The following is a 17,008-nucleotide window of genomic DNA, read 5'->3' as shown; positions in this document are numbered from 1 at the left end:
AGCACTAAGGTAGGGCCTGCCTGATAGTAATTGCTCAATGAATGACAGCAGGGATTTCCAAAGAGGGTGTCCTTATCTCCTCAGTTACTGACAATAGAGTGCAATCTGAACTAACATCATTTACATAGTTTAAATGATAACGTCATTTCAGAAATATATTCATTTAAGTCTTCTTATAGGTAAGAAACAATGCCTTGAATATACCACCTTAAACAGTTTTTTAGTCCATACTCAAGTTTCACTAAAGGAGAAATGTTAGGGTGTGCATGTGCTCGTCCGTGTGTGTGTGTAAAACCAGATGTGTATGTATGTTCTTGGTGCCAGATTTAAGTAATTTCTCTTTACCATTCTCTCTCCTTCCATTTATTTTTTGAAATTTCCACTCTAATAATCATCTGAATAAGCCCAGTGTTCAGTCTAACTTTTCATGCCTTGTAATGTGGGGTTAGATCGAGTTTGACATGCCTTATTTTAAACCAAGTACCCTTGATTAAAGTACTAAAGTTTAAGACTACTAACACATTTTGTTATAAAGGGGACTCAAAAGAGCATTGATTTAGCCCTACCTGGTTTGGCTCAGTGGATAGAGCGTTGGCCTGCAGACTGAAGGGCTCTAGGTTTGATTCCGGTCAAGAGCACATGACCAGGTTGCGGGCTCGATCCCAGGTCGGGGCTTTGCATGAGGTAGCTAGTCAGTGATTCTCTCTCATCAATGATGTTTCTATCTCTCCCTCCCTTCCTCTCTGAAATCAATAAATTTTTTTTTTTCAAAAGAGCATTGGTTTAGATTTAATTGCTATCCCTCAATATGTCCATTTATTTAAAGTATTTCTCAAATGCTTTAAATGTAAATATGGCTTAAATATATTCTAATAAAAAAGTAACTCCTGGCAGGAAAAAATCTAGAAAATTATTTTTGAAAATAATTCATATCAGTACCCTCCATGCATTGCAACAGTCAGGTGAAAGCTATATTATACCATTACTAATATATTTTAAAAGTTATAATGTAACTTGATTGATGAATATAGTTACCAGTTTTTTGATGGAAAATAACACTTCAAGTTTACTATTTTCAAATGGAACTCAATTTAACTACTTTAATTTGGCTAACTTTGTTCCCTAGTTAGCAGACTGCCTTTTATTGTTTCTTGCCTTTTATTTTCTGACAATGAATTGCCCAGAACCGAGCTACATAAATTCTTATCCAAGGAATACTAATTAACAATAGCAAATGTGGAATGTCTTTACATAATGCGACACCCTCCAAAAATTGTCTAACTAATGTCATTCTATAGCATATTACCATGACAAAAAAGGGAGATTCTTTTGTCAAACTTGATTTTTGATTACCTATGTACAGACGGATCAGCTTTGCTGTAACAGTGACCAAAAACCTGATCGAAGCCAGGCTATTCGCGACCGATTGAGAGGAAAAGGATTACCAACAGGTAAGAGTATAACAGTAGAAATTTCTTGGCTTAAACCTTATTTTATGGTTTCCTTCACAAAATCATACTTACCTGGGTTGAAAATCTGATAATTGTGACTTGACAATCATTAGAATATAGGTATGCAAAGTAGAGGCAGGGAACAGATGGGAACGCTACCTTTATTTTAATGTATTAATTCATTAAAATTATGCATAAAATGTTGTTAATATAATCAAGACTACCACAATAAATCATTGCCTTTTTCATAACATTATTATAGCAATAATATAAATTATTTACTTTATCATGGTACTTTACATTAAAAATGCATTTTAAAGCAAGACAAAACAGTACACATTTGTGAATATAAACTCTACTGAAATAAGTTTCACAAAGCAACATTATTCTTACTACACTTTATTTTATATTCTATTTCTTTTTTTAATGCTAGTTACAAACCACTAAATTGATTTTATGATTAACCAATTCTGTGACTTGCAGTTATACATACTGTGTTAGATTATATAATGTTTTAAAAAAAAAACCTGATGAAGAATAGTTGAGCTGTTTGCCAATAGCATTAAATAATTATGGGTTCTATATAATAATTGAATTTATTTTTTAAGGAAATGAATAGGAATTCCAAACATGTGAAATGAAAGTTAAGTTTCAGGCTTGGCTAATTTATGAAATGAACTTTTGTGGGGACTTTTATTATCTTTTTTCTCTTTACTTTTTACTGAGCAATATTGATAATTATGAAAATCTAAATAGTAACAAAAATATTTTGTGGGTGAAATTGTCTTATGGAGGCTGGGAAGAAGTAAATGTAAATATGGCTTAAATATATTCTAATAAAACATTCTAATTGATAATGTAGTCAGATTAGAAAACTAAGATGCCTAACTTTACAGTTAATCGTATCATCAGAGCCCAGCTATCTTATTTAAAACCCAGTGAGAAACTCATTGCGAAAACTAAATATAGACAATTGATTATCTCGACCAAATGTTTTGCAGAATTCAGAACTTTCATGTATCCAAGAGGGAAGAATTGTCCCTAACCAAGAATTTTTAACCCTTTCTTGTGTTTCTTTAATGTACTTATGTTCCTATATATACAGACACACCTTATTGTCGGTAAAAAACTGTTTCCCCTTATTTTAAAACTATACTAGGGTTTGAAATATGATATAGTGTGAACCTTGGTGCTAAAAATGGCAGCACTTTGTTAATGCATCAGATTTTCAGTCAGTGTCCCATCAGAACTGAATAGCAGCAGAAATTACAGCTGAATGTCATTGGCAAGCTGGAAGAGTCTTTCAGGGAGACAGCATACTTTGATAACTAAACATTAGATTTAAAAGAAATTATTTCTATTTCTCTTATTTATTATCTTTCTAGTTTATTTCCCTCTCCCCCCTTTTTCTCTTCTTTCTTTTCCCTCCCTCCTTCTCTCTCTTTGTCCTCCTTATTTTCTGTACATTCTTTTCTCTCTTTCAAGAATTCCTTTTTATTATCTACTGTCAATTAAGTGTCCATGTTATAAATTTGGGGTGTGGGTTTTTTTATTTTTATTTTTTTTGCTTGTTTGTCACTTGTTTACTTAGAAAATATAATGTTATATTATTAATTTTTAAAGACAGTTTGTTTTTTCCTAACAATAAAATGTTAAATATAGGAAAACCAACCCCATTTTATCCCTATCCATTATGAATCTATAGAAAAGAAAAAAAAAATCACCCTGCCGTATTCAGTTCATTAAATTTTAAAAACTCACAGGTGTTAATATATTACCTTCAATGATTCAATCTTATTATTATAGACATTAATTATTATATAATATTTTAGATGTAGGAATTAGAGATTGAACTGAATCTACACCTACTTTATAACATACCTTAAACAGTAAGTTATTTACTTGTATTATATATATATATATATATATATATATATATATATACATATGTTATTTTTTTATATGTTTTTAAATAAAAGTAAAACTTACTAGACATGTAGATGCTAAGGATAGAGAAAACCTACTAAATTAAATACATTCATTTTTGTGGGTGTTCAATGAATATTTGTTGATTGAATGGGTATGAAAAAAGTTTAAAACTATTAGATATAATAATATATTTATAATATAATTTTAATGGTTTCGTAAAGAAATATATATGATTTTATGATTTATCTTTTTAGATAATACATTTGAAACATTAGGTTGTACAAAGTAAAAAGAAAAACATAGCTCACCATATTGACTCATATTTTTAGACTATGTGTCATTTCAAACAAAAGTATTATTCTCTTTTATTTGTGACTTTGCTTTTATAATATTGAGAAAGACTTAATATAATTGTCTAACAGCTTTTTAAAATTCTATGACTAACAGACTGTCCAAACACAGATAATCTAGGATTAATGGTAATGACTTAAAAAAAATTAACAGAGAAATCTTTAAATAGTCTCTCCATTGATTTTATTCTCTAAAATAGTCCTATCTCTTTTTTTGGATAATAAAGTCCTCCCTATATGTAAACTCAAGAGAATTTGTAAGAAATTTAGTTGTGTCACTCAGAATAATTTTGAGTAGAATTAGAGTTCCTGATACTTAAAGAAACAATAATCTTTTGGATCAAGTATAATGTAAGAAGATTCCCCAGTTTGTCTTAGCCATAGCTTCCCACAATAGTACTGCTCAAAGACTTTCTTAATTTACCTTTAACTAGTTTATAAAACCACATCTCAAAAACAATAAAAGTTATATCCCAGTTATAGCCATTACCAGACAGAAGCAATTAGCAGCTAAGAGTCAGTTGCATATAATAATATAAAAACTTCAAGGTTAAGAAAAAATTACCTTGTGAAGAAGAAATATTTCTCTAGGACACCGAGCCCAGCTATCTTATTTAAAACCCATGAGAAACTCTCATTGTAAAAACCAAATATAGACGACTGATTATCTGGACCAAATGTTTTGCAGAGTTCGGGACCCTCATAAATCTGAAATGGAAGAATGTTTCCTAAGCAAGTGTACTATTGTTCTTGAAGAAGTCATAGAAACGCAATAAAATCATTTTTAACGGACTAATTCTAGAATTACTCTATTAGAAATTCTGGTGTTACTTTCGGGCAGTGCCAGTTCTCAACTCTCAATGGTCACTTGCAAACCATTTTAGGGATAATGCCTTGTAACTATGTAATTTGATTGTTCAACTAAGTTTTAACAATGCAATTTTTCATCTATAAGTAAATGACCTTAAAAGGTCCCTCCTTATATCTAACCTCTGAGATCTGTCAAAGAAGGTACGGCCCAAACTAGTGGGCTGTTCCCCCGACTTTGTTATTTAATACTGCTCATGCCGATAAAATGGCTTCACTAAGCAGAAAGAAAGCAAACATTTCCTGCCAAGCTTACAGTGGAAACCTACACCATGATCAGATCAGCATGATATAGCTTCAGAACTTGGGCGTATTGATAATATCACGTTTCTTTTTCTATGTACTTGAACACATTTGTGAGGACAGATGGGGAATCGAGGAGCCTCTTTTAACACTGCAATGTCATTTTGAAGTTAGTTTCTAAGAGATGCTGTGAATTTTTTGAATCTCTTGTGGGGGGAAAGGTAAATGGTGATATGGTATCCAGTTATAGATAATATTATAATTTTTTAACAAAAATAGTTAAAATACAATGTACTTTACCAGGGAGATTTTTTTTTTTTTTTTACCTAATTGAAATGGAATGTGTTTTATACTAAAAACTTTTTATGTTCTTAAATTGTTTATTCATAGCTCTTCCAAGTGTATTTATTGTTCCCTTTAGTTTTTAGCAAGCTGTGTACTCTCCAAAAGGAAAATGCTTATGGTTTCATTTTAAATATAGATGTTTATCCTTGTATATAATCTAATGGTGTCTGCAACCTCTCTTTGAACTCAGTGCCTCCTTAAGAAATAGAAAATCTACCTCTAGTCATCACTTACTCTATTTTGGATAATGTGATTATTTAAATTGTAGAATAAACCTAAAATTTTTGTAGATCTTTTGATTTCTGGTTCCATTATTTCCTCTCAAAAGAACTTTTAAATTCTCCCACAGTAGATAATTATATGCTGAGGAAAATAAAGCAGAAACAAAAGGAAGGCAAAATTAGAATTTTATGTTGCCCTTCTTTAGAAGAGCTCATAATAGTTCATATGAATTAGTTCATTTATTCTGTCATCTCTAAAAAGAAGGCATAACAAATTATGTCCACATTTTTGTAGATGAAGGAAGTACGAAGCATGGATATTAAGTGGCGTGCCCAAGCTCATGGGTTGAATGGCAAAGCTGGAATTAAAACCCAGGTTTTTATACAGTAATCTTTCTGGTGGATTAAGCTTTTGATTTAAAAGCTTTCAAAAGATTGTGTAATCTACCCATTCTACAGGCATTCTTTTGAAATCTCTGTTATTGGGAACTAGAAATACAAAAAACAAATAAGACATGGTCCCTTATATTATGGTAATATTCCAGTTGGGAGTGGGAGGGGAGAAATGAGTGCGAGTGCTGATAGATATATATAATATAAAGAATTACTTTAATGCAGTGGAAGAAATGTCCTAATAAGAGGTCCAGCATGCTCCGTGAGTATAGTGGAAGGAGGTACTAACTCTACCAGGATGGGAAATATCAGGGAAGTTTTCACCTGAAATCTTTTAAGAGTAGATCCAAAGGCATTGCTTCGAGAAATACCATTTCCTGTGATCAAAGTGGGTATTGAGCACAGTCATTAGGTGTACTTAATTAATGATTTCAGTGTTGATTATTGCCTGTAGATAAAGTAATTATAATAGCGTGGGCCATGCTTAGAAAGATCAGGAAAGCAATTGAAGACATTGCATTTTCTCTAGTCTCAAATACTGTTACTAAGTAAATAACACTAGTGTTAACAGTACATGGTTTCACTGATCTAGTTGACGTAAGCATCTAATAAATAAGCCTAGATTTCCATGTTTTTTTCCTCATTTATATAGCCAGATTTTATATTTGAACTCTCATTTTGAATTTTCAGATTAGTGAACTTTTTTCCCCTAGTGCTTCAGCAACATGGAGCAACCATGATACCATATTGCTACATGTGTTACCATATAGAGTATCCACCTGTGAAGTGTTAATCAGGCAAGTACACATCTAGTTGTGTAGTTAAAGATAGTGACTATCATTAACATGACAATAAAAACCTAGCATTTATAAAACAGTAGTTATCCAAGAGCCACCTTATTAGCAGGTCAGTCTTGGGCCTCATGGCTAGTGAGAAGACATGGCTCTCTTAGGATACCACGGCCTGCTGATGTATTGTTAGTAAATACTAATCACCTAAAAGAGAATGATAAATGTACCTGTTACATATGGGAGAGATATATGGTACACTTGGAAAGTGCTCTCCTTCAGTAGTGGTCAGGGTGGGCTTCAGTGAAGAAGTCATGTTTAAAAAAAACCATAGGATAAGAAACAACTAACCAAGAGAAAGGTCAGGAGTAGACCATTCCAGGGCAGAGAAAAAAAAATCTACAAAGGCCCTAACATATAAGAGAGCTTAACAGAGAAAAAAAAACCCACGGCCTGATTAAAGGAAGTGGAGATGAAACTGAAAAGGATTCAAGTGGCAGACAAAAAGAGTCTAGATTTTATTTAGAGTGCCATCATATGCCTTTGAGACTCACTGAGCAGGGTAGTGGCATCATGGAATTTATATTTCAAAAAGATAATTCTGGCTGCTGAATGGAGGATGGTTGGATGAAGAAGTAGAAGAGCAGGGAGGCCTGTTCAGAAGCTATTGCAATTATCTAGTCAAGTGATAATGTTAATTGGGAATAGGGTGATGACTGGAATCGGTGGGATCACATGGAGTAAGATCTTTGAGATTTAAATAGCCAGCACACTCTGGTGGATCTGATATGGGGAATAATAAGGACGATGAAGGATTTGAGGATGGTGCCTGTATTGTTGTTTTGAGTAGGTAGTTTGATAATGGTGCACTTATTGAAACTGGAAAAACTGGGGTAGAATGGACATCTTTGGATGTGGAAGTAAAAGATTAGTTTTAAGCATGTTCAGTTTGAGGTGCTTCTGATATATACCAGTAGCAGTTCCAATTACATAAGCTTAGAGCTCCCAGAAGAGGTCAGTATCAAGAATATAAATTTATATTGTGTACATAGCAAAAAAAAAAAAAAAATCAAAGAAGGATCAAAGATAGTCACATGGGAAATCTTCAGTGTTTATGGGCTATTGGGTTAATAACTACAAAGCATTCTTCTATGTTTCTTTTTTAAAATATATTTTTATTTATTTCAGAAGGAAGGGAGAGGGAGAGAGAGAGAGAGAAACATCAATAATGAGAGAGAATCACCGATTGGCTGCCTCCTGCATGCCCCCTTGGGGATCAAGCCCACAACCCAGGCATATGCTCTTGATTGGAATCCAACCCAGGACCCTTCAGTCCACAGGCCGACGCTCTGCCCACTGAGCCAAACCAGTTAGGGCTATGTTTCTTTTTTCAATAGTAGAACCCTATATATAATTTTTTTTGTTGTTGAACTATGAACTCAAAAAATTAATTTCTGGTTGGGTATTTTTGCTGTCTCAATGCATTTACAGACTGCTGCCTTAGAAAATTAGAATGCTTACTAGTTTGAACTAAATCAAGGACTAAAGAATAAATAAGAATTGGTACTTTATTCCAATTGATAAATATTGGTACATTATGTTCGAGCGAAAAAACTATGTAGTACATGATAATCTTTCATGAAAAAAAATAACTTTTTACACAATTTAAACACAATAAAAAAGTATATAATCATAATAAAACTTTGATACTTAAGAATTTCAAATGCCATGATCTTTTTCCCCCATTCAGAATATAGCAAGAATTCTTTGTTTCTTCTTTAAACATATTTAAATGACCAGAGAATACCAGGGCTTCATATTGAAGTAATGCATGCTTGAATTACGCGTTTGAATCAATATGTGTTTGAAGTTAAAGGAGTAAACTATACATTCTATTATTACCCAAAACCATTTCACGGATAATTAATATTCTGCTAAACTGGATAGTATCAGACACTTTTATCTATTTTTTAAAAACCAGTAATTCACTTCTGAGGAATATCAAATGATATTGTTCAAAAAATTAAAAGTTTGAAATATTATTGACTTTATTAGATAAAAATCATTGGTCTATGAAAAGTTATACAAATATTGCATCTCTTTTCACTGCCACTGTCATCACGACCATGACCATCCCATCCATCTCATCCATCTCTCATTCTCCATGTGGAGGATTTAGAAAATTGTCACCACTTTCATTGTCAATAGTAAGGTTACATTCCAGTTATTTTCAAAAACTTCTGTGCATACATGATAGATTCTTATCATTCCAGGAAGAAGCTCTACTTCTGATGCACTAGACATACACAAGTCTCCATTCTCTCATCAGACCTTTCTTAACAAAGGGCTTAGTAAGTCTATGGGATTTCTGTCCATCAGAGACACACAAGATGAGGAAGATTATTTCAAGGACATTTTATCAGATAATAATTCTGGACATGAAGATTCTGAAAATACCTGCTCTCCTTACCAGTTCAACACTAGTGGCCCAGAAAAAAAAGCTACCCCTGGCATTGATGTGCTTCCCAAGAAGAAGATTTGGGCTTCATCCATGGACTTGCTCTGCACAGCTGACAGAGAATCCTCCTCCGGGGAGCCTGGCAGATACCGACACTGTCACCCTGAGGCAACCACAGTGCGGACTTCCACCACTCCTAGGAAAAAGGAGGCAAGGTACTCAGATGGAAGCATAGCCTTGGATATCTTTGGCCCTCAGAAAATGGATCCTGTGTTTCACACGCGAGAATTTCCAACTTCCTCGGCAATATCAAGTGCTTTGGACCGAATCCGAGAGAGACAAAAGAAACTTCAGGTTCTGAGAGAAGCCATGAATGTAGAAGGTTAGTAATTTTGTGAGTGTTTGAGAGAGAATTGAATTGAAACATTTAAAATTGTGTTAATAAAAAGGGTTATTAAACAATGCCACAAGTCTTGTTTCCACTGCCAACCATTTGTACTCAGGTTAGTCTTCTTTATCAGTATCTGTTCTCCCTTCTACCAAAAGCCTAACAGAATTGTCCCTACTAAGCATATCCAGTCCAATCGCTTTATAGTCTCAATATTTGGGGCAGTATTTTTTTGGGGGGAGGGTTAGTATATTTTTAGATTGTAAGCTTCTCAGGGGCAGGCACCATGTTTCCTACTTCTTTTTAACCCTCTACAGTACCGTCTGTCATGCTGTTTTGTGGGAGTCTTCCGTAAAGACTGGTTCATAGAAGTAAGACAGAGGCAGAGTAGTGTGGAGGTAGTACAGTGGTTCCCAGACCACCAGCTTTAAAAACAAAATTTGGGACACAGCTCCTGGAGATTATAATTTTTTTGGTCTCGAATGAAATTTCAAATCTGAATTTTTAAAGGGTAGTATTTAATTTTATAGATTTAAAGTCAGACAGCCTAGGTGTGAATTATGTACTCCATTCAATAGTTATGTGATTCTTCAGCAGTTGGGCTTAATAACTCTTAAGTTACCCCATCTGTAAGATGTTCTTAACAAAAATAGATGAATTGGATAATGAATATAAAGTGATTAATAAATCAGATTATCACATAATTAGTGTGAGAGGCATAAAAATAACTATAAATGATAAATTCATATTATTTGCAGTATAAAGCTCTGTTTTAACAATATCTGATTCACAAACAAAGCTCAATATATTGAATGGAGTAAAATTGTGTTCTAGACATGGATAGAGGCTATTTTTAATGTAGATAGATGAAAGAGAAAACAAAATAAGATAGAGTTTTTTATCTAATCCTCTACATTTTTTGAGGATTGAACTTTTATAACTACCTTTTGCCTCCAGACAAACCCTGGGGCAGAGCTGATGAAGGGGAACCTGAAGGAGCTTTCTAGTCTAGTGAGAGTAGTCACATCATCAAGGATCATATTCATTTTTAAGGTCATTACTCTAGTAGAATATTTTTTATTCACAGACTGTCTTTAAAGTACTCTGCCTTTAAAGGTTTGTTGTTCTTTAAGTTTTAAGCATAGTTCTGGAACTGAACATACTCCCTACATTGTTCTTTACTTCAAGTAAAAGAAGCTTTGCAGTTGTTTAAATTCAGGATTTGCAAATTACTAAATAATTTGAAATTATGGAGGAAATTATTGAACACTTAACTGATTTTAAGGGTTTGAAAATACATGCATTTTAGAAAACATTAGCTAATGTTATGAGATGGTCATATGTAATCTTCAAATACAGAATTTTCAAATACAGGAAATAAAAACTTAGAAACTTATTTAATGCATGATTTCACTGTTTAACTATGATCTGTAAATGTTTAGAGTTTGACAGCAAAGAATTGGCACTGCCTGCAGTTTAAAATACTCTCCCCTTTAAGAAGTTGTATTTCATGACTATTTACTGTTGCACAGCAGTTAGCATATAAATAGTAATTTAGCCTGGCCTTCTTATGAGCATGCCTTCATGGATACATTAATGTAAAGAAATATTGCCCGTGTGTAATAAAAAACCAAAACCTAAATTATTCAAATCAATAAACCATGATAGCATCAGAATATAAATAGTGAAGATAGATACCAATATAGATGACCTTGTCTAACATTTAAGAGGTTGAATAGTTTTCTTAAAATGAGAATATTATAATTAAAATAACTTTAATGTTCTCAAAAGATTTGACTTAATATTTGATAAATTAATACTAGTGAAGTTTGATAAAGTGTTTTTTACACTTGATCTTTGAGAGTTAAAAAATAAATCAAACACTAATGAAAATATGTTTAACCTGTTAAATTATGCTACAATACTCTATTTAATATATTTTTTCGAATAGGTGATTTTTTGATTACCTACAAAATGAATATCAAGCCAAATTATGTCCCAGTTTGCATATAAGCCGTTATCTTCTCAGGTAGTGTGTGTTAAGGAAATTCAGAGAGACTAAATTACTTCCAAATATGCATATATATTTGCAAAGATGATGTAAAATCTTTGTAGACCCTTATTTGTTAAAAATGGTAACATATTATGAAACACAGTTTTCAGTTTTAGAAATTTAGATTCATTATAAGAGGTATAAGAAAAGGGGGAAAAATTTCTTTAAAAATCAAATGCACTTTGAATTGTTCGATATAGGACAGTTGTCGTCCTGAAACCTTTCTTTGCTGTTGAAGAGTTTTCAAAAGCATTTGCTCCCACAAAGAATCTATGCATTTTTCCCCCAGAGTATATTTTATAACCAAGTTAAATAAAACACTCTAAAAATGTTGCTATTATTATGGAAACGTTTAGACCACTTTAAATAATAAACTCCATTATTATATAGAAACTTGCAAGTAGTAATAAATTATATTTGCTTTAGACTAAAAGCATTATGCAAAAGGAGTGTTTGATGTTTGGAATTCAAAAGCAGTAATTCTTTTTAGTTATTTAGTTGAGTAATTTGTTGGTTTTGTACTGTGGTGTCTTTTTTCTAAAGGTGAGATAATGTGTTGGCTGTGCAAACAACAGTACAAATTGCTAATAGAATATTTTAGCCAGTACACAAAAAATAGAATAGAAAATAATATGAATCCCATTTATCTCATTTAATTCTCATGAAAATCAGGCTCCACAGATCCCTTTTATGTGTGATAAATCAAGCAGAACAGTGGGTGTTATTAATGTACACATTTTCTTGTACACATTTTTCTTTTAAAATACTCTTGTTTGACTCATAGATACAGAGAACAAACTAATAGTTGCCAGAGGGTTGGGTGCTGGGAGGACAGGCAAAAAAGTGAAAGGGATTAAGAGGTACAGACTTAGAGTTATAACATAAATAAGTCACAAGGATGTAATGTGCAGCACGGAGAATATAGTCAGTAACAACTGTGTGGTGATAGGTGGTTACTAGACTTCTCATGGTAATCTCTTCATAAGGTATATAAATTTCAAATCACTATTTTGTACACCTGAAACTGATATAATATTGTATATCAGTTATACCTTAATTAAAAAGAGCATTGCATTCCAGAATGAAACTTAAAAAGTATACATTCTTGTTTTAAAGCATTTTACAATATTGCTAATGCTCCGTACAATTTTTGTGATCTTTAAATTGGCATTTGCTACTGGGTAGGAGTAATTTTAGAATTAGAAGAGGTCTTATAGTACATGTTCTTAGGCTTGTGAAGATTTAATAATGTACCCAAGACCCCATAGCAAGTTAACGATAGAGTTTTTATCATTATGGGAGACTATAGATTTCCATCATAGATTTCAGAGTTCCAGTCTAAGGCTTTCCCATTACATGTCACTTCCTAAATTTTTTTTTAATTTAAAGAATGTTTAAAATTATAGTTGCCATTCAATATTCTATTAGTTTCAGGTGTGCAGCATAGTGGTTAGACACTTATATAACTTACAGACAGAATCCTTCCTCCCATAAGTCTTGCACACACCTGACACCATATTTGTGGATTACAATATTATTGCCTATGTTCCCTATATTGTACTTTACATCCCGGTGACTGTTCTGTAACTGCTGGTTTGTATCCGGTCCCCTCGCCCCCATCCTCCCTTCTGGCAACCATCAGTTTGTTCTATGTATCTATGAGTTTGTTTCTGTTTTGTTCATTTATTTTGTTTTTTAGATTCACATATAAGTGAAATCATATGGTATTTGTCTTTCTCTATATGACATTTTGCTTATTCATTGAATTAATATAACAATCGGAAGAAAAAAAATGACTGTATTTCAGTCTGTCCTTTTGGGAGTGCAAGGAAGCTCATTGAACTATAGGAAAGAGAGTTGCCTCCTTCAACCTCAGATGGATAGCCCTTTCCTTAGCCCATCCTCTTGAAAGGAGACTTTATCTAAATCACCTCCACGGCTTCTTAGCTGACATCCACCAGCCAATCACCAGCCAACATCAGAGGGAGAACAGACCTTAACATCATGGAGGTTGGTACTGGAAGGAATCGGGATACCATTTAAACCAAACAGCTCATTTTCAGAGGCCCAGAGTAAACTAGTTTGCCAAAGGAGATTCATAATTCATAACAGAGCTGTATTTATAATGCAGGTCTCCTGAGCCCCAGAATAAGATTTTTCCCCCCACTGCTACTCTGATTTCAAGCAGAAACCAGATACATTGTCAGGAAAACTGTTTTAGTGCCAGAGACATTGGACATTCAACTAACCGCCTAACAAACCCCTTAAGTCTCTTTCTAAGCTAATAAAATTATATCTCTTCAAATACAGGAAAACACAATAGTATTATGAAAGAAAGGTTCAAAATGAGTCACTGTTGGTTCTTTCTACAGTAAACCACACTGGGAGGGGGTTAAGACGCAGTTCCATTGTGGCAATGCCATGTTGTGGTCATTAGCGTCTTGTCGGGGCTTTACTAAGGTAGTTTCTGTAAGATGGATATCCTGTAACTGATGAGATAGGGAGTAAGCTATCAAAAAGCAGTGGTTGCCACTGAGTGCTCTGAATTCTTTGTGAACAAAATAACAAAGTTAAGAACAAAAAAGCTCCCAGGAAAGAAACTATAGTCCAAGTTTACAAATTGTAAGATTATTACCATGATTGTTAACACCTAAACATTCAGATACTTCTGTGTATCCATAAAGCAGTAGGGAAGGGACAGAAAGAAACAACAGGTTTCGCTTGTGAAAACTAATTTTAAAACTTGATGTCACTCTTTTATTGCTTTATTCTTTTCATTCCACTTTTTTCACCTCACCATAGGACTCTCCTATTCTACTCCTTTATTTATTTTCCTTCCTTGTTCTCAGTTTTTCTTTTCTGTCTTTCTCCACTTCATCTCAAGATCTGAGACAATTGTCTATTTTCTAATAGGAGCATTTGTTGTCATCTCTCTTGTGATGTAATTACCACACACTCCCCATCCATTGCTCTGTAGGTTGGCAGCAGATTCCTGATTGTAGACAGTGACTTGGAACCAGTACTGTGAGTATAGAAAGAAGAGCGCTCCACACCCTGGGTGGGGACCGTGAATAGCATTTTGCTTCCAACAGTCAAAACTCCTCTGTATTCTGTGTAACACTAGAAGGGAAAGTATGAAGAACAGATATAATTAAATCCTACAAAAGTGACTTGTTAAATATTACTTAAGGAGTTCTAAGCCAATCTACTTTACATCAAAATTAACTATTATTTCCCTCCTTTCAATGCTGTGCCCTCGGTCTAGCCTAGTTTTGCTGGTCCGTGACTGCCTTGTGAATACAGCTTAAAGTCCGTGTGCTGCAGCTGCAATATGTAAACACTCAAGTATGTGAGCCTGTTCTCATTGTTGGGGTCCTTAATGTTTCATTTCCCTGAGAAGATTGAATTTGAAAGCTCGTACATTTTTATAGTTACATTTGAGAAAAGCAAGAGATGGATTAATAAATGTTACAGTTCATCATGTAGGATGCTTCCAGTGACGTTCTATGGAAAGAAAGAACATTTTTTTCAAAACTTACCTCTCTTTGCTAAAATCCAAAACTGGTGAAAATGAACTATTTGGTTTTTATTTTTTCACCTTATTATTTCTCCTTGAAGAGAAAACAGAGATATGATTGAGTTGTTATTTAGATACTCCAAGAGCGACATTAAATAGCATTAATATTCAGTTTTTATTTTGCTCAATTCCACAGGAGTAATTAGAATAAGCAGGGACTTTATGTGGTGTTGGTCAAATACCACATGTTTTTTAGGTATTAATAACTTAATTATTATACTACTAAGATACAAATATAGTTGGGTCTCCACAGAGCATACTCGCACAGACGATCTGGATTCAACATCTTACTCAGCCAGAAAGAAGCAAGTGCCTACTGTTTCTAGGCTGAGTTGTAAAGTGGTTCATATTGTCCAGTAGAACTTCTTCAGTGGAAGAAATGCTCTCTGTCTAGAGTCTAACTCAGCAGTTACATAGCCATGTGTGGCTAGTGGCTACTGTATTAGAATAATGTAGCTTCAGACCATTCTCACATAAAGTTAGTCCAGTATAAAATACTAATGTTCTTATTGAGGAAAGATTGGTTTGAGAAGAGGTATACAATAAGTCATTTTTTTTTAATCCTTTATTGATTTTTTTTACAGAGAGGAAGGGAGAGGGATAGAAACATCAATTAGAGAGAAACATCTATCAGCTGCCTCCTGCCCATCTCCTACTGGGGATGTGCCCACAACCAAGGTACATGCCCTTGACCGGAATCGAACCTGGGACCTTTCAGTCCGCAGGCCGACGCTCTATCCACTGAGCCAAACCAGTTAGGGCCAGTAAGTCATTTTTTTAGTTAAAATACAAATGAGAAAAGACATTTACTTCTTTTGATTTATCCAAGGGGAAACAAATGAACGTGCATTTTTAAACACTAAGGAAAGTTACAGTTGAAAGTAGTACAAACTTTTCATTGTCTGTATTCATAGTCACATAGTACTGATTTTGGAGTCCCCAGAAATCCTAGACTAATTTATCAGAAATTGGGTACCTAATTTAAATCTAACTCACACATAGTTTAACATAGATCCAGTTTGGCTTTTACATCTATACCTTCTGAGAAGCATGGATTGATATGTTTTAAGAAAGGTTTAAAATGGGTATTGCTATCATTGTGGTTTTTAAGACCCAGCAATTATAACCTCTAAAATATTTTTTATTCCACCCCAGTCAGTACCTTCTGTTTCCCTTGGACTATGGAAATAGTTTTCTAAATTGATCTTGCAGCTACAATTTGTCCTCCATTTTTCTGCCATTCATTTCTTCTCTTGACCATTTAATAACTTTCCATTATCTGAGCAAGATAAAATTTTAGCTCCTTTTCGATCACGGCATGCAGGTTTCTCCATGACTGTCTCTTGAGTCTCATCCTTGAGCACTTCCCATCTCACACCTCACTCCAACGCCATGTACACATCTCTCTGCCTCTCTATCCCCACCACTTCCTCCCTCTCCCCTTCCCTTCCTGTAGGCAGTTTTGTATTTCTATGTCTTTATTCACGCAGCTTTCTGCTGTGAGACTATCAGAGCTTTTAGTCATTGCCTGGTTCAGGAAGCTTTCTCTCAGCTTCTCAGTTTAGGATGATGGCTTATGTTTTTCATTGAAACTGTTTTGAAGAGTTTGTTTCTCCTCCTGTAGGACATCAGTTTTTTCTGGCCCAATCTAACTCAGAACTGTGACCTTAGCATCTGCATATAATAGACACTCATAATTGCTTATCTGAACTGAGTATTGCATTGTGGCTGTTAATATTAAATATTAAGTATATTCAGTGGTGCTATTTCTGACATTGGATACAACAGTATTCTCTGACGAATTATAGTGATGAGAAATCACCTCCTTCTGTTTTGTCCGATTCCCAGTGAAAATCACATACTTGTCAGTCATAGGCTGACCAACAAATGCATTCGTTTTGCTTTAGAGCTCTGTTCTGTTTGAAAGCTTTACAACAGGCGGAGA

At 33.9% G+C, this 17,008-nt stretch overlaps 1 protein-coding gene across 1 annotated transcript in view; it reads left to right on the top strand.

The window, feature by feature from the left end:
- PTPN13 (protein tyrosine phosphatase non-receptor type 13) overlaps nt 1-17,008 on the top strand; it is a 205,838-nt gene that overhangs the window by 77,433 nt on the left and 111,397 nt on the right. The window contains exons 6-7 of the mRNA XM_081109984.1: nt 1,364-1,451; nt 8,861-9,427. Of these exons, the coding sequence (XP_080966110.1) occupies nt 1,364-1,451; nt 8,861-9,427 (655 nt within the window). The remainder of the gene's footprint in view (nt 1-1,363; nt 1,452-8,860; nt 9,428-17,008) is intronic.

The sequence above is a fragment of the Myotis nattereri genome (genome assembly GCF_964212035.1).
Source record: "Myotis nattereri genome assembly, chromosome: 1".
In the NCBI taxonomy this organism is placed as follows: domain Eukaryota; kingdom Metazoa; phylum Chordata; class Mammalia; order Chiroptera; family Vespertilionidae; genus Myotis; species Myotis nattereri.
Note: the sequence above shows the minus strand (reverse complement) of the source record. Positions and strands in the feature narration are given on the sequence as shown.